This window comes from Aythya marila (genome assembly GCF_965140915.1).
Source record: "Aythya marila genome assembly, chromosome: 8".
NCBI lineage: Eukaryota > Metazoa > Chordata > Aves > Anseriformes > Anatidae > Aythya > Aythya marila.
In genome coordinates this window covers 21,439,705-21,456,675 of record NC_139049.1, presented here as the reverse complement: position 1 = coordinate 21,456,675, position 16,971 = coordinate 21,439,705, and the positions used below count along the sequence as shown (strand labels likewise).

The window sequence follows — 16,971 nt, the reverse complement described above, 5'->3', positions numbered from 1 at the left end:
GCCTCGCTAAGAGCATCCCATGCCTCACTCCTAGGGCATAAGGCAAGAGCCCTGCAGAAGCAGAGGCTTAACACAGAGAGGTGTAAGCCTGCTCAGCAGGGAGGCTGCTTCTCCTTTTCGGATGTACCACCCCGACAGCCCAGCCCCTGCGCTCACCACGATGCCCGTGGAGGGGCTCAGGTCCAGCTCGATCACGAAGCGGTACTGGCGGGCCAGGAAGGTGACGCGCGTGGAGGGCACGAGGAGGTAGGGCCGGGGCTGGACGGGCTCGTCGGGCTGCCAGCCGTGGGGCAGGATGCTCAGCACCTCCAGCTCGTTCTCCGACTGCACCTGCGGCGGGGGCACGGCGCTGAGACGGGGCCGGGGCTTCCCTGCACCCAGGGGACACCCCAGGGGACAGCACCCCAGGGGACACCCCCAGACCCGTCCCCGCTCACCAGCTCGGGCTCGGGCAGCGCCCAGATGACCTGGTGCAGCCGGCTGAGCACCCACGCGAGCCGCACGTTGCGGGAGATGCGGTAATCCTTCTTCATCAGCAGGAACACGTGCCCGGCCTCCTCCACCTGCGGGGACAACCACGGCAGCCGCTCGGCTCGGCTCGGCTCGGCTCGGCTCGGCTCAGCTCGGCCCGGCCCCCTTCGCCCCTCGTCCCCCTCCGCCCGCCACCCCCCTCACCTCGCCCTCGGCCCTCTCGGCGGCCGCCATGTCCGCCCGCCCCCCTGCCCGGCCCCGCCGCCTTCCGCCATGACCCGGAAGCGCGGCGCTCCCCTAGCAACCGGCCCGCGCCGCCATGCAGGTGAGGGGCCGGGGCCGGGCCGGGCCGGGTGGGAGAGGGACGGGCCGGGGCGGGACGGGACGTGTCGGGACGCCGAGCCGTAGCCCCAAGCCGTAGCCCCAAGCCCCGCCGCCGTTCGCAGTCCGTCGAGGCCCGGCCCGCTGCGCTGTATCAGCAGCGGTCGCGGTTGTTTCCCCTTTGTTTCCAGGCGCGGTGCGTCCCCCCCCACCCGCCCCGTTTGCCCCCGCAGCGCCTCCACAGCCCCGGGGCGGCGGCACGGCGGTGGCGAGGTGCCCGCGGCCCGGCACATCCAGCTCCCAGCGGCTTTGGAGACAGCCTGCAAAGCGAGGGGCCGGGGTCCCAGGGGTGCCGCAGGGCTGCGTGTGGTGGGTTTAACTCACCCTGCGGAGAGCTGCCGGGAGAAGCACGGGTGGTCGCAGGGACACAGACCCATCCAGGGTGGAAGAGGGCTCCAAGATCACCCAGTCCAGCCTCTGGCCTAGCACTATCCAGTCCTCCACTAAACCATATCCCTAAGCTCTACATCTAAACGTCTTTTAAAGACCTCCAGGGATGGTGACTCCACCACTTCCCTGGGCAGCCTGTTCCAATGCCTCACAACCCTCTCAGTAAAGAAATTCTTCCTAATATCCAACCTAAAACACCCCTGGTGCAAGTTTAGCCCATTCCCTCTCATCCTGTCACCAGGCACATGGGAGAACTCGTAGCGCTGCCGGTGGTTAACCTTGCACAAACACAGTGCACACGAGAAGGTGCAGACTCATGGCTTCAGTGCAGCCAGGAGCTGACTGCCCCAGCACAGGACGGAGGGGAGTTGTGCTGCGCTCCTGAGGTGTAACAGCCCCCAGCCTGCTCTGTGAAGACACTCCGTGGACAGGGAGTGGATTTTAACAAAATGGACTCAGCCGTTTCTTCTGAGATAGCTAAGTGAAGTCTGATCAGCAGTTTTTAAATAAACATAAAGCCTTTGCAGTCTAGCTAGACTATAAATTAAGTAGAGTAGCTTTCTCGTGTACATGCAAAATACTTGATAGTCTCTCCCGTGAAGCTCGTGCTAGTTGAGTTTGTTTAAACAGTACAACGACTAACCCAACAGCAAGCATGCAAGCGGCCTGAGTCACCCCATCTGCTTTCCCAATCGGCATTCCCTTTCTATTATTTGATTGCTTTGTCCCACCCTCTTCATGGATTATTGTACAGTGCCTGACTTAAATTAGCAGTTCATTAGGGCTGGGACTTTAATTACATTTTGTGCAATTCTGTTTTATGAATAAGTAAGAATAGATAAGATTTTAGAAGGTTTTTGCAAGAGTCAAAGGTATGACGTGCTGCCTGTGGCAACAGATCACCAGACACCCCCTCACCCAGAGAAAAGGTGATTTAAGCAGTGTAGTCCAGAGGTAAAGGCAGGAGGTGATCTTTGCATGTGTCCAGCTACATACGGTCTGTCACCTCAGTGCTTCCCATAGCTGGGAAGGGAAAAGTCAAATAGGAATTCCCTGGTTTTTAGCAGCTGGTAGTGGCACTAGGACAGGAAGAAAGTAAAAAGTGAGGTTAAGGGTAGAAACTGGAATCTTTAGGCCACAGACCTGATTGATACTCATTTTGCAAATGGCTGTGAACACATCACTGTGCCCACGTCTGCTGTCAGCAAGGGTTCAGAGAATCCTAATCTGCTTTGAGCTGGGTTAGCATAAATAGCTCACAAAGGTGGCGTGAGCCAACATTGATGACTTTGCCTGATGTGGTAAAAAAGCAGATGTAAGAGATAATGTCTTCTCTATTCTCATCTAGATCTTAAAAAGGACAGCTAGCCAGGGATTGGCACAGGTATGTGTCTCCTGCCTAAGTTTTTTTCCCAAGGAGACATGTTCCATGTGAAAATACAGTATTGTTTTCTGCAGGGTCTCTATTTCCTTCCCCTGCAAAGGAGTCTCTCTGTGGGAGAGATTGGACTATGGATGCGCGTGTGTGGATCGGAGTGGTCCTTGGAGAGGTGTTAAGCTTTGTCCTCATCCCTGTCTTTCCTGCCTTTTTTTTAGAGAGAAGAGAAGCAGCTGGAGCTGACCCTGGAGGCGCTCATCAGCCAGGTGGCTGACCTGAAGAACTCACTGGTCAGCTTTATCTACAAGCTGGAGAATGAGTACGACCGGCTCACGTGGTAAGGCATCTCATGGAGACGGGGCACTCCTGATTCCTGCTGAAACTCTTCCAGGCTCTGCTCAAAGGACCACAAAGTATAATCAAAAACCACAAGCCTGTTGTCAGTAGACTTAAATTTGCTTTTCACATTTCTGCTGGAGGAGCCACTAAATGTCTGAACCAAAAAACAATTGAAAACCGTTTGTTCCACACTATGCAGTAATGGTCATGCCAACACCCTGGGAGCTAGGCACTTAAGGGAGCTAGCGTAGATGCTTGCATCTGCAGTGAATGGAAACTCCTTGGATAAAATATCTTTTAAGACCCACATATGCTGTGAAATGAGCAATCATTCTTTCTGCATTTCTTGACCTTTTTGGCTTTCTCTGGCTCCAAAATAAATTGAGTTCTTATGCTTGTGTTTTGCTGCTTCAGCATGTTTTGCCAGACATTTTGAGAGGCTTTCAAGGTGGCATTCTTGTCCTGATGGACCATAAGGATGATATATCTGCAGATTAATAACCTGTGCAGCATCTTATGCAGTAGCTGCCACTGAAGCAAAGCGTCACAGGCAGTTAGCATTAATGTTGCAGAAGGAAAGAGAGGTGATGAATTCCCCAGAGAAAACAAGCTGAGGGGGACCTCCTTGACAAGATTATCAGTTATTTTGCTTCATTATCCCCTAGTCTGGATAGCCAAGCTATAAATACTGTCTCTCCTGGCTGTATTGCTTAGGAGCTAAACTGTGTCTCAGACCTTGCTTTAGAATTTTACTGGGAGAGTTAGTGATAAGAAAAGCATTGCTTCTGTGTATGGTACGGAAATCCCAAACAACTGCCACTTCCAGTGGTACTTGTGATGTCCCTGGGCTGTTTGCAGCTTTGTGCGCAGGGATTTGTCCACACCTGCACACTCAGCCCTAGGTTTTACTCCTTAATGTCCAGAGTAGACTGATTGGAGGAATAATGTTATTTCCTCACTTTCCAGACGTTTGAGTGAGGAACAGATAAAAGCCATCTGTTTGTGTGCTCTGTCTTCTTTATTTGCTTTCCCAGGCCTTCCGTTCTGGACAGCTTCGCATTGCTCTCTGGACAGCTGAACACTTTAAATAAAGTGCTGAAGCATGAGAAGACCCCACTGTTGCGAAACCAGGTTATCATCCCCTTAGTGCTGTCTCCAGACCGCGATGAGGAGATCATGGTAAGAAACTTCCCAACGAGTGTTGGACTCATTGGAGTGTTACGATGTGCTTATGGACCCACTTCAGTTTGCTATTCTTGCGCTTGGCATTCCTCAACTCTGGGTGTAAAGAAATAAAAGGTGATGAGTAGTTCTGCCTTGGAGCTGCTTTGCTCAGGGGCTTTCACCTTCCAAAGCTTGCTCTGGATATACTTTACAGGATGTGCTCTTCATAAATACTGTATTTTCATAAAGTCAGGGACAAAGGAGATGGTGTCTTAGTTTGTAGCTGGAAGGCCTCCTTGCCATCTTCTGATCTGACCAGACACAGTACAAATTCCTAGACAAAAGGTTGAAAGTTCCTCGTGCTCCCCAGTCAGGGTTTCCCTACAGCATGCGAGCAGCCTTGTTCCATGGCCTGTGCCCTGGTCTTGAGCTCTCTGAGCGCGTGGCTGGAGGAGGAGGCCCTGAGCGTGGCTTGTCCGACTATTGCAGCGGCAGACGGAGGGGCGCGTGCCCGTGTTCAGCCATGAGGTAGTGCCTGACCATCTTCGAACAAAGCCTGACCCCGAGGTGGAGGAGCAGGAAAAGCAACTGATCACAGATGCAGCTCGAATTAGCCCCGATGTGGCACAGGTAGGTGAAAAAGAGCTTGATAATTCTGCCTCTTAGCCCTGGGGCACAAATGCCATTTAACTCTGTTCCCTTCACTCTTCTATCTGACAGTTATCTTTTTTACTATGCCCTTTTCTGCCTGAGATTTCTCCAGATGACCTTAGCTGAGGTTTGGGTTCCTTCAGTCTCACAAAACAAGGGTGTCCAGCCCACTACCTGCTCACAAGAGGTACCATCACACCACAGAAACACGAAGGCTATCTCACCCCTGTAGTGCCCTCCTGCATGCATTGGAATTGGACTCTTTAGCTTTGCTAACAAAAGATTTGTTTGGTTACACAGACTGTTAATTTACCTTGCTGACTTGTACTGTGGTGGAGATACCCTGGCAGTTACTGTTGGTTTCCATTTTGCAGAAACAGATCCAAAGTCTGAATAAAATGTGCTCAAATCTGCTGGAGAAAATCAGCAAGGAGGAGCGGGAATCTGAAAGTGGAGGTATGTCATTGAGGTGGGAGTGGGGTGCAGGACCCAAGCAACAAGCTTGAGAGATGGTGGCAAAGTAGGTTAAGCAGAGAGCCTAAAACATGGGAAATGCAGGTTAGCACAGACAAAAACATTCAGGAACATGCAAGGCTGGCTGTCCTGGAGTCCCCTCATTGGGAAGGAGTCCTGTGGGTGCATGGAAAGGAGGAGGAAGTTCTGTGAAATGGAAAGGAGGGGCAGTTGTAGAAGCATACCTTAGTGTCTCCCCAGAACTACAATTTTTTTTTCTTGGAGTGTTGGATACATACAGAAGTGTATGTAAGCAATTATAAAATTGATGATGTGGGTATATATGAGTGGAGGCTGCAGAGGGCAGCCCTTTTGCTTAATAATGGCCTGCGACTCACTGCTACATCACTTCTCCCTTCACACACTGAGAGAAACGATAGCACTGTCACAGAGATATGCATGATTAGTCCTCTGTTGCTGAATCCAAAATTTTTTAAGCAGATAGCTCAGAGCTCTCAATAGGAAAGGGTCACTGCAGGCAGTATGAGACTCACTGTCACAGTCTAAATAAATACATCTGTAGAAAACAGGATTTAAGAACGTCATAGGACACTTACAGACACCATGCTGCTGCTGAGCCTTGCAACAGGGATGTTGCCATTGATTATTTAGAACCTAATGCTTGTTACCTGCCATAGGATTCAGTATGGAAAATAGTGGAGTTGGCTTCTTCTGACTCCCTTTCTTGAGCAGCATGCACCCAGCTCTCAGTGGAGAAGCTCTTGGGACACCACTGTCCTTGGACTTTGCAGCTTCTTTGGCCCTCCCAGAACTCTTGTCGTACAACGTGTTAGAAGCTGATCTGTATTACGTGCAGGAAACTATCAGAAAAGTAAATTCAGGACAAGCTATGCTAGCTTTTGGACTTGACAGCCAGAATGATCAAAAAAAAAATAAAAAAAAATATATATATATATAAATATATATATATATATTTTTTTTCTCTTTTCTACAGGATTACGGCAGAACAAGCAGACTTTCAACCCTGCAGATACCAATGCCCTGGTAGCAGCTGTGGCCTTTGGGAAAGGATTGTCAAACCGGCGCCCCCCTGGCTCTGGGGGATCTGTCCAGTCAGGGCAACCAGGAGCTGGTGCCATCATTGCAGGGGCTTCAGGCATGCAGCAGGTACCAATGTCAGGTGCACCAGCTCAGCAGCAGCCAATGCTGGCAGGAGTGCAGATGGCACAAGCAGGACAGCCAGGTAAATATGCTGCATATCTGAGAGTGGTTGAAAAGCTAGGAGCAAGAAAGATAAATGCAGGTGCAGAGATCCTTCCCCAGCCACCTTTTAAATACAACTGAGTAAGAGGGTCCTTTCTAGCCTTAATAATTTAAGTCAGATTGTAACAGTGGAATAATACCTGCTTCAAATTGGCTCAGAGGTTGAAGTAGATCCCAGTCATTCAGCTTCATAACTCACACTGCAATACCTGTTTAATAACAGAATTAGTGAACATAGGCTTTAGTATGGAGGGAGATCACAGTGTGGTTTTGTAAGGATCTATGCTGGGCGTTTTGCTGTTAAACTAGATTTCGAGGTAGGGAGTAAAGTAGAAAAGTTTGATGGTAATGAATTATTTAAGGTAGGTAAAAAAAAAAAAAAAGATGTCTGTAAAGAGTCACAGAAAGATTTCATATTCAAAGTGACTTCACTTAATTATAGTAGGTTACATTTGTATTAAATAGAAAGTGAAGCACAATGAGCAAAAGCAATTTGTCTTTACATGCCCAGTACCTAGACTCTAATTTAGTTGCCTGCATTTGGGAAATTAATACATGATACAATAGTTTTGTAAAAACATAAAGTAGCTGTTCAGCTGGGGCTAAAATGCAAACTGAATGTAAGGAATTACTAGGAGAGGAACAGGGAAACAGAGAATATTGTTAGGCCATTATATAATTCCATTGGGCACCCACATTTGCAATATTATGTGCAGTTCTGAAAAGTTCTGATAGTTCATCCTGGGAATAGCTACTGAGGTTAGGCTGGGAGTAAGAGGAGGAAAACATGAAAGCCTATAAAATCCCAAATTGTATAGAGGAAACAAATGGGGAATGATTACTCATGATTTCCCATGAAACAGAAGGATCAATGGAAGTGCACTAATGAGAATACTAGCTTGTAGGTTCACAACAAAAGGGAGACACTTTTCTGAATGCTAGATAATCACATTGTAGAGCACGTTGCCCAAGTGTGTGGTGGACACACAAAGTTTATATGGAATGGAAAAGTAAATTTCTGGATGAAAAATCAGTCAGTAGCTAATAATCCTGAAGACACCATCTCTGACTCAAAGTCTTAGAGCTACAATATTGGAAGCCAAGGGAAGTATCACTCTAGGCTTGCCCTGTTCTGGTATTCTTCCATAAATGTCCCCTGCTAGATTCTGTCAGAAATGGGTTTGGCTTGGGGGACTTGCAGGCCTAACCCTATATTGTCATTCTTGTGTTCATATTAGTGGAGATTTTGGATATTGGATATTCTAATTGGTGTTTTTCTTTGCCTGCATAATGACCGTGTTGTTTAGAAATGAACTTGAGCAATGATATTAATCCTAAGTTAATTGGGTATTTATGTAAGACTTAGAAAGTAATTTCCACTGTAATTTTGAAACAAAGAAGCCTCCTGTGATTTCTGGCTGCATACCCACAAACACTGTCTCCATGATGGGAAGACATCCCCTCTTATACAGCATCTGCACACCGAGCTCCATGTGCTGGTAACAAGCACTTGTCCAGCTCGTGTTACCAGGGAGTTCCGATTTGATAAGAGCAGCTGTGCTGTTTGGCCAAAGGTCAATCCCCTTATCCTGGTCCTGATAGCGGCCCACAGTGGAGCCTGAAAGAGTACAAGAATGAAGCGTATCCTGACAGGCACCTCCAGCAGCTGTTGTTTAGGCAAATTTTAAGCTGGAGTTTGGCTTCAGACCAGTGGGTGTAAGAACCATCAGTTTCTGCAGTTCCTTTCTGAACTACAGTTTTGACTCCTGCAAGGCTGGTGGCAAAATGTCCCACAGCATTACTGCATGAATTGCATAAAAGTTTCCTTTTTATGGTTAAGTCTTTTTCCCGATAATTTCATTCGATGATTCCTCTTTAGCCGTGTAGTGAAAAACAGTGAATAATCATTCCTTGGTTACCTTCTCCATACTAGTTTTCATATTTTGGAATTCTGTCATGTTCTCCTCCCTGTGTACCCCATGTACAGTTATCCTGGGCTGCTAGGATCCCATGTGTGATTGGTGTCAGCAAAGAGTAATGCCCAAGAGTTGGTTGTGGTTAAGAGAAATTAAGAGACCTGAGAGGGGTTTAATAACGCAAATATATGTCCTGACTACAAATAATGCTACATGGAGGGGGATACAGCCAGTTGCATTTGTCTCTCTGAAATGAAGTGGAGATCAGTTTGATTTCTTGTGTCAGGGCTGTTGGTAGCAACTTCTGTCAAACTGAGCAAGCCCCACACTCCTGTAGAAGCCTCCTGACAAAGAGAAAAGCTTGTTTAAGGTGGAACAAGGACAGAGTTGGTAGGGAGACGCGGTACTTGATGTCAAGGAGATTTCTCAACAGAGAAAAGTGCTGATTTATAGGAGAGAGTGATTGAATTAGGTCAGAAGCTGAACGATGCTGTAGCTCATAAGCCTGATGTGGTGCCTGGGGTGGAAAAGGAAAAGCTTGGACAGGAAAGCAAATATTCTTTCTTACAGCTGATTTTGCACTGCTTGTTTTCTTTTTCTAGGAAAGATGCCAAGTGGCATAAAAACAAACATCAAATCTGCCTCAATGCATCCGTATCAGAGATGAGCCAACGCGAACCAGACCCAGGGAACAGCAGTTACCAACATTGTTCCTGCTGCAGCTACCACACATGGATTCCTTTTCGGACTTCTGAGTTCCTTCACACATCCATACACCATATCCACAGAGCTGGGAGTTATGACACCCTTCCCTGGGTTTTATTTAGTGCTGGGTGGCTTGTGTGGAGCTGCTAGGAGCCATGTCTCCTGGAGACAAGTACTCTGTTCAGCCAGAGCAGCTTTTTTTGTAGTAATAATCTCATTTTCTTCAGGTCTGGCCTGAAATGCACCTACCCTTTCTTGATACAGAACGTGAAGAGCAGCATGGATCATTCTGCTTCTTGTTTCTGTCTGTTGATTTGAGATGCTCCTAATTGTACTCCGTGTTGTTGAATAAAGACCTTGTTCTGCACACTGTGAGACATTGGCGTCCATCTCTTGGGTCGCAAGTAGTCTCATTTCCCTTTGGGTGAGGCTACAGAGCAGCTCTGATCTGAAATAAACAATAAATTTTAGAGGCTGAGTGCTGGAGCTGCAGGCTTGTGTGTAAAGAGCTGTTATAAAGTGAATCAGCAGAGTACAAACATAAGTAGTAAACATCTTGTTCTTGTTCTTTGTAAACCCATTACAACTGTTCCCCGGAAAGCAAAATACCGGCAACGACTATTACAGGACCCACAGCAAGAAGGCAGCATTTCAGGAACAGAAGCACAGAGCTTTTGCACTCTGATGCTGCTGCAAATCCCATCTGGATCCGATTTCACTTCGATAATTCCCTGCTTCTGCGTTCCTATAAAGTTCTGAATTAGCCAGGCCATGAGACCTGACCATTTCTGTTCAGAACCGGACATTGTGAAGCCATCCCTGTTCTAATTTTGGCCCTTTAGCTGTAACATGTAATCTGCTTAATGGAAGATTCCTCTGTGAATTAAGGGTGGGGACAGATGCCTACAGAGCACGTTGGTACATACTAACGATCCAGAAGAGAGCCATCTTGCCTCTTGCTGCTCTTGCCTGGACTTCCCCTTTGACTTGTGGTGAAAGCCGGTGCTGTGCTTTACTCAATAGCATCTGTCAGCAATCTTAAGGGTGAGGAAATCTCCACTCAGCAGATACAGCCTGCAGCTGCTCCTGCACTGCTTGCCTCTGAGCTAATCAGATCCAGCTTATTTGTGGAGGCTGTTCTCCCAAAATGAAACCTTCCATAAAACTGTGACCAGGGCAGCTGCCAACCCATCTTGATGTGCAGAGCTTGGGCATTGTCCACCGGAGTTATGGACACTAATGAATTAAAACCTGTTCCTCAAAGAGGTGCTTTGCCGAGGTATTCTTTGTCGCTGCTTAGAAGTAGCCCTGTATCACTGAGGTTCTGCAGATGGCTTGCAAAGCGCTGCGCTGGGAAGCAGAAAATTCAACTGGCAGCGCAGCCTGTGCGATAAGCAAAGCGGCTCCATTACAGACGAGCCCGGCTACGTGTCTGCAGCAACATCCTCCTGGCTGGGCTGATGGGGCTGCGTTCTGCCCCCAGCGAGCTGCTGGGAGGGCAGGGCCGTGCTGCTGGCCCCGCTGTGAGGGCTTGGGGCAGCGCTGGGAGCTGGCTGACGGACGGGCTGCGTGTGCCCCGCGAGGGGCTGAGCACCGCGGGGACGGCTGTTCCCTGCTCCAGCTCACGCCCCTGCTTAGGCTGGGAAGGAAGGCGGAAAAATGTCCGAGGAACTTGTGCCAGATGCGTGGCGCTCGTGGTCCTACGCAGAGCCCCAGCTCTGGGATGCTGCTTCGCTTTGTCCCCAGCCTGGCTTCCTTATAAAGCTAAAACATTTCGGGGCTGGGGCAGCCTGGGACATGGGCAGAGCGTGGCTGCCTGCCACCCGCGCTAACCTGGCTCTCCCAAAAACGCCTCCAGTGGGGCAGGCCAGACCTTTCACACACTTGGACAGGAGTAAGGGAAATACAGGCAGGGTTTTTTTTTTTTTTTTTCCGTAGATTATAGAGCTGGGGAGGCCGGCAAGCTCGGCAGCGTAACTTCCTGTATGACACAGCCTGCCCTGAATTAGCGCTTGTGTAAATCGTTGTTAGGAAAACAGTTGATCCTGAGCTGATACAGCCCTGCAGCGGCTGGTTGGTTGTCGCAAAGGTTAATTTTCTTGACTTATTGCACCTTAAGTTGAGGCTGTATTGCTTTAATTCCCTTCAAGTTGCTGGATCCTGGCCAGGGAGTGAGCCCCTGAGTTGTTAGCCCCATGGAGAGGAGTCAGGGTGTTACACTCGAGCCTTCCTGATCCTTTTTTTACAACAAACTGAGCTGATGGAGGTCCCAGAGCCTTTTGCTTTAAGGCTTTTTTTTTTTTTTTCTGGTTTCCAGCATTTGGCTCTCATCCAAATATTTTTATGCATTCGTGTCCTCTGGGACGTGGGACCAGGACACGCCATTCTAGCTGTGGGAATGGGAATTTCAAAGGCAGACTTTAACCCTTCACCCAGCCGCTGACAGTGCTCAGATGTGGACGCAGGGAACAGGAATGGGCCTTTCACCCACAAAGCCATGCTGGAAGTACACAGTCCGCTGACTGTCCCTGTGGCCTGTCAGTCCAGGGGGGTTTCACCATTCCCAGTGCACCGTATCAGAATAAAAGCACAGCCCTGCATGGCCAGGGCCAAGCCCTGAGCCCTGCTGCAGCAGCAGCCCCAGCAGATGCTCGGGACCGGCTGTTCTCCCCGCCAGCACAGGGACGTGCTGCACGCAGAGCCCCTGGGACTCCTTCTCCTGCCTTGTCCCATCCCCCTGTGAGCCTGCCTCCTCCTAGCAGGATAATTTCGGCAGGGAGGAGGCTCACCCGACACACCAGGCGCTGCGGGGCTGTCTGGGCTGCTCTCCCCCAGCCCCAGGGCAGCAGGCCGGCCTGTAGCAGGCGATGGACACCTCTTGCCCTGGGGATCCCGAAGGCTCCACATTGCTGCCATGCCCCTGGCTTTACCTGTCATTGCTTCGTCTCCTTCCAGGCCATCAGCTTTATGCTGTTTAGCATTCCCTGATAGAAGCAGGTCGGCGGTGCCAACTCCCCAGGGAGCATCGCCTCTGCTGCCTTGTGCCCAGCCAGGTTGTCGGCAGCTTGTTCCTTGAGTGCTGTCGTCCCAGCCAGCTCTCCCCTGGATATTTAAGGCTACACGGTGCCAGAAGAATTATCATGTTAGTTTGACAGCTTTACTGCCTGATGATTGGTATTTATATTTTTCTGCTTTAAGCGTTTATTGATACGATCGCATATTTTCCTGTCATTGCTGTGCATGGAATGACTGTCGAACAGACACACCTGTTTACAAGGCCATCCTGTTTACTTTGCTAAAATGCTGGCATAACATCAGCTTTCTTGGCCTCCGGAGCTTCTCCAGTCCTCCTTGTCTCATTGAATGTCAGCATTTTAATAATTCATATATATATTAATTCAGAATACGTATCTGTGTTTAAATTTAGAGGTGCAGGGTATGCAGACTTTCTGTATTTTTACCATTTTCCTTGTGCAAACGCTGTTGAAGATCTTCCTGAGTTACTGTCAGAGTGGAAAGTGTTTCACCCTTCTGACAGGAACACTTCATCTGCCTTCCTCCCGAGTGCAGGACCGGGGGATTTATTGCCTTTCCTTCCTGCCCAGCTCACGCCAGTCCCACCGCTCCCACCACGTTCCCTGCGGCCTGTCCCACTGCTGCCCTGGGCTGCTCCTCCAGTTTGGAGGAGTTTGGGGAGGTTTGGAGGGGTTTGGGGAGGCTTGGCAGGGTGCCTCCACTTCCTGAGGTGCATCCTCTCCACATGCACCGAGCAGCACGGCTGACATCTGCTGTGTGTTTGTTCTCCTGGCACGTCCCCAGGCGGAGATGTGCCCGCAGGTGTCTCGTTTTCATTAAAAAAGAAAACACAGATGGGTTTTGGTGTTTGGTTTGTAACCTGCAGGTCTTTTTATGGAAAAGGTGAGGTACGTAAGGGTAGCAGAGATGTGACTGAAAAGGCCAGCGGGACAGCCAAGGGAAGGGAGCCTTTGCAGGCCTTTACTCTCCATACTGAAGCCAAGGCAGGGACCCGCTGTCTGTGGGACTGGAGGTTTCTGCTGGTTGGGCTGAGGGAGCCTGAGCGCTTTCTCACTAAGACAGACAATGGGGTGTGTGCTGCCAGGATGCAATGAGCCAAGTTTTGCATCTGCATCATCCTCAAAGCAGCTTCACCTGCAGTCCACAGAGGCACAAACACATGGACACGGCAGCAAAACAAACTGGAAGCCAAACAGCTCGAAAACTGCTCGTAAGCCAAACATACAAACTGAGGAAAATGGCAGAGGTGGAAGCAGGGCCTGTGAGCTTGGTGGCCCCAGGAGAGCCAGGTCCTGTCCAAGTGACAGCCGGTGTCTAAAAATGAATATAAGGGCACTTTGGGAAAATCCCCCAGAGCCTTTCAACCCAGCACAATAAATCTTCATCTACCTTAGAGGTAAATGTTACCGCTTTGTGCCTCACATAGAGGCTGTAGAGGTAAAAGCATGCTCCGGAGGAGGATATTTGGAAATATTTGTAATACGTGCCGTAAGAATAGTTCAGACTGATGTGATCCCACAGTGTATTTATTGCCCTTACGACACTGTAGCTGTCTGGCTGGATCCATGAATGTCGCCTTGGTGAAAACCTGCACTTAGATATTAATAAAAACCTTCTGCAAAACATTTGGGGGCAACCCTGCACACAAGGGAATGCCGAAGGCCTACGCAAATTCTGTTGGCTGGCCTCCTGGAAGGAGAAGCGTTTGTCTTTTTTTGTCCGTGTGTCAATGTGGTTTTTGTTTTGTTTTTAAGAAAGGAAATTACTGTGTGTATTTTTCTGACGGAGACACATACTTTCCAAAGTCAGGGGATCAGGAGCTGGTTCCTGCAGCGGCTCTCTTGTCCAGGCTGCTCTGATCCTGTCCCTGGTTTGCAGGTTCTCTGTGAGGCTTCTTCCTCTGCTGCCTCCACGTCCCAGCAGCTTCTGCAGATCGGAGGTGGTGCTAAGGCCCTGCTGTGCTTTGTGGCATGGCAGCTCCATTTCTTCTGAGCAAGGACTGTGCCCCACTGTAATTCTGAACTTTTCTCATTGAGTATTCACGGGCCAATTTGGGGGCCAAAGGGCTGCGTGATGGGTGTCATTTCCTTGCTGAAGCTGCAGTGTTCCCAGTATGTTGCTGATCTGACCCCAGACCTGTCCCTGCAATGCCTACTGCCAGGCTAAGAGAATGCCAAAAAATAGGAATAGACCTCATGGCTGTGCTCCAACCCATGTTTTGAACATGCAGACCCCTCTCCTTTCCATCTTCATGCCCTGTGCTCTGTGTCTTTCCTGAGATCGAGTACAAAATGCTTGTCCCCACGCACTGTGCAGGCAGGAGGGCACCCGAGGAAGCCTGTGATGTTCGCCAGGAGCAAGACTTTTTTGGAGAGATGAGCATTTGCAAAAAGGAGGCTGCTATGTTCTCTGCCCACTATCTTGGAGCAGTTTACTGCGTATCTCTGTTTCCCTCCTGGTTGTATCTGTCCCTTCAAGGGAGGACGGTTGCTGCCAGCTATCTGGGAGAAACACTGCAGCCCCTCATGGTGGGAGCTGCCCTGCTGCTGCTCTCCTCTGTCCCTGTGCCCCTGGGCCCTGCCAGGCAGGTGTGGGAGCCCAGGACCCGCCATGGGCTCTCTTTTTCTCAATTTGCTTTTCCTCATCTCCCATTGTGGGTCTTGAGGGATGTGCTGTGCCACTGACTGCACCAGGGGAGAACATCAGAAGCAGAGAAGATGCCAGGAGGGCTGGGGAGGACAGCAGCCAGCGGGGAGCAGGCAGCGTCCCCCACCAGGCTGCAGCCCGGACAGGCAGGCAAAGCCCATCGCGGGCTGGAGCTCAAACACGGCCTCATTTCACAGCAAAACAATCCCTCTTTGTGCAGCCTGTTCTCCCAGAACAATCCCCCGTTCTGACAATGTCCTTTCTGTGGCTTAGTCCCCGCAGAGCGAGCAGCAGTGCGCTCAGCCCAATGCCTGGCAGCTTGCAGCAGCGCCTGCCCACAGCCCCACGGCCGAGGTGCAGCACCCAGCACCGCTGTGGGGCCAGCCAGCCTCTGCACGAGGCTGTGCACACTGCAGGTAAAGGCAAAGGCTTCCCAGGAAAAGCCCCGGCACAGCTGAGGGCACCTGGGAGGTGTTTTTCTTCTGTTTTCACTCATTCCATGGCGATGCTGCAGCACGCGCTGGGAGGGCAGCCCTGGAGCATGGTTTGGGGTGGCAGTCACCACATCAGCCCAAATCCCCAACCACCCGTTGGGAGTGGAGAAGTGGCCGGGCTTTGAGGAGCAGCTCCCAGGCTCCAGGCAGTCTGGGACAGGTTGCTGGAGCCCATCCACCGCTGCGGGCTCTAAATCGCAGAGCCCAAATGAGATGGCTTCAGCGAGAGAGGGAGATGCTGGGGATGAGCAAGGCTGGGGCTTTCCCATCACCTGCATTTTCTCTCTTCCTGACCACGTGCCCGTGAGGCAGCTTTGGAAGCTCCCTGTGATGGGGCAGTTTTTTGGTTCCTACTGGGGGCAGAGCTCAGAGAGCTGCTGTGGTTTCCTGCTGCAGGTGGACACGTGTGAAGGTTGGCACTGGCAAGGAAGAAGAAGGGGGATGTTTTAGCAGGTCTGGCGGCTTCTGGCATGTCCTTAGAGGGTCCCAGGGTGTCATGTATTGCTGAAGTCATGTTGGCAGCCTATGATTGGGGTGTCAGGGCTCACGCCAGCAAGGCTGCTGGCTTCTATGCAGCTGATAAACAGTTCTCGTCATGGCAGGAAACCGCAGTCATGCATGCTGCCCACCCGGCCAGCAGGCAAAGTTCAGCAATTAAGCACAGCAGGGTGAAAGTCTGCTATCAAAGCACCCGAGCTCAGCCACCACAGTGCCCACAAGCTTTGCTTTTGTCTCACAGGACACCTTGTTCCAGGTGATGTTTTAAAGGGAAACGACAGCGCCATGCCACAGCTGGGATCTGAGCGGGGTCATTTCGTGGCTGCTGCCTCCAGGAACAGCGTGAGCTGTGTCCCGATAGCTCAAGGGGCTTCCAGGCACTTGGGATGCTGAGGCTGATGGTATTTCGTTCCTCTGGCCAAAGGGAAGAGTGCAGTGCTGACAGTGCTGGGGTAATGGGCCTTTACTGCCAGGTTGATGTGATCAGCACGAAGAGAGGCAGGTTTGCAGAGATGAGTCACTTAATGCTGATAACAGCCCTGGAAGGAGGCAGCGTCTCAGCCACGCATGCGCACTGCACACAGCCTATCTGCCCATCCTCAGCTGTCGAAACCGTGAGTGGGCATTGTGGCATTTTGTAGTCTTTCAGGCTCCAAGCAGTGCATATATCTCCACTTTTAGTGACTACGAAAGCCCTGCTTTATTCTTTCAGTAGTAGACAGGTGATGTAGGAGCATCTCTTTGGGACTCTCAACATAATCAGCTTCTCATTTCTCATCTTGAAGTTACAGAGAAAGTGTGCAGCAATGATACATGACTGATAGTGCTTTAGGATCCAACCTCAGGAGAAAGGGAGAAGGGTTAAACCACATTACAGAGCCAATTTACATGCAGGGTTTCTATCTGATTGCATGCATAATCCCTGGCTTTTCAGGATTAAAAAGAAAAAGATAGGGGGAACCTGGACATCATCTTTTCAATCCCCAATTAGGTATGTGAATTTGCTAATTATGTGTGTCAAAAGTCACAGAAGAATTAGAGAGCCAAGAGTAGCTATGCTTACTTTTCACTTAATGCATCTTATCTATTATCTTTTATATTTTTTGAGTTGAATAATGTCAATATTTTGCTGACAAGAAACTCATGATTCAAGTTTTGAGTATTA

The 16,971-nt window shown here is 49.9% G+C and overlaps 2 protein-coding genes across 8 annotated transcripts in view; one reads left to right on the top strand and one right to left on the bottom strand.

The window, feature by feature from the left end:
* The window catches only part of SZT2 (SZT2 subunit of KICSTOR complex), a gene marked incomplete at its 5' end in the record, with an annotated part of 55,681 nt that extends 54,976 nt beyond the window's left edge, over positions 1 to 705 (bottom strand). For all 7 annotated transcript variants that reach the window (XM_082765674.1, XM_082765678.1, XM_082765675.1 and 4 more), the window contains 3 exons: positions 157 to 330; positions 438 to 563; positions 676 to 705. In XM_082765674.1, coding sequence (XP_082621800.1) covers positions 157 to 330; positions 438 to 563; positions 676 to 705 — 330 coding nt within the window. The remainder of the gene's footprint in view (positions 1 to 156; positions 331 to 437; positions 564 to 675) is intronic.
* Positions 706 to 758: 53 nt separating this feature from the next.
* MED8 (mediator complex subunit 8) lies at positions 759 to 9,514 on the top strand. The gene is made up of 7 exons (XM_082765681.1): positions 759 to 796; positions 2,839 to 2,957; positions 3,994 to 4,138; positions 4,613 to 4,753; positions 5,149 to 5,230; positions 6,243 to 6,491; positions 9,030 to 9,514. Exons 1-7 carry the CDS (start codon positions 791 to 793, stop codon positions 9,092 to 9,094), a joined length of 807 nt encoding a protein of 268 aa, XP_082621807.1. The 5' UTR covers positions 759 to 790; the 3' UTR covers positions 9,095 to 9,514.
* The last annotated feature ends 7,457 nt before the right edge of the window (positions 9,515 to 16,971 follow it).

Excerpts from the sequence above, each read along its gene's own strand:
- MED8 (XM_082765681.1), top strand. Across the intron at positions 4,139-4,612 it reads ACCGCGATGAGGAGATCATG|CGGCAGACGGAGGGGCGCGT; the intron begins GTAAGAAACTTC and ends CGACTATTGCAG. Across the intron at positions 4,754-5,148 it reads TTAGCCCCGATGTGGCACAG|AAACAGATCCAAAGTCTGAA; the intron begins GTAGGTGAAAAA and ends TCCATTTTGCAG.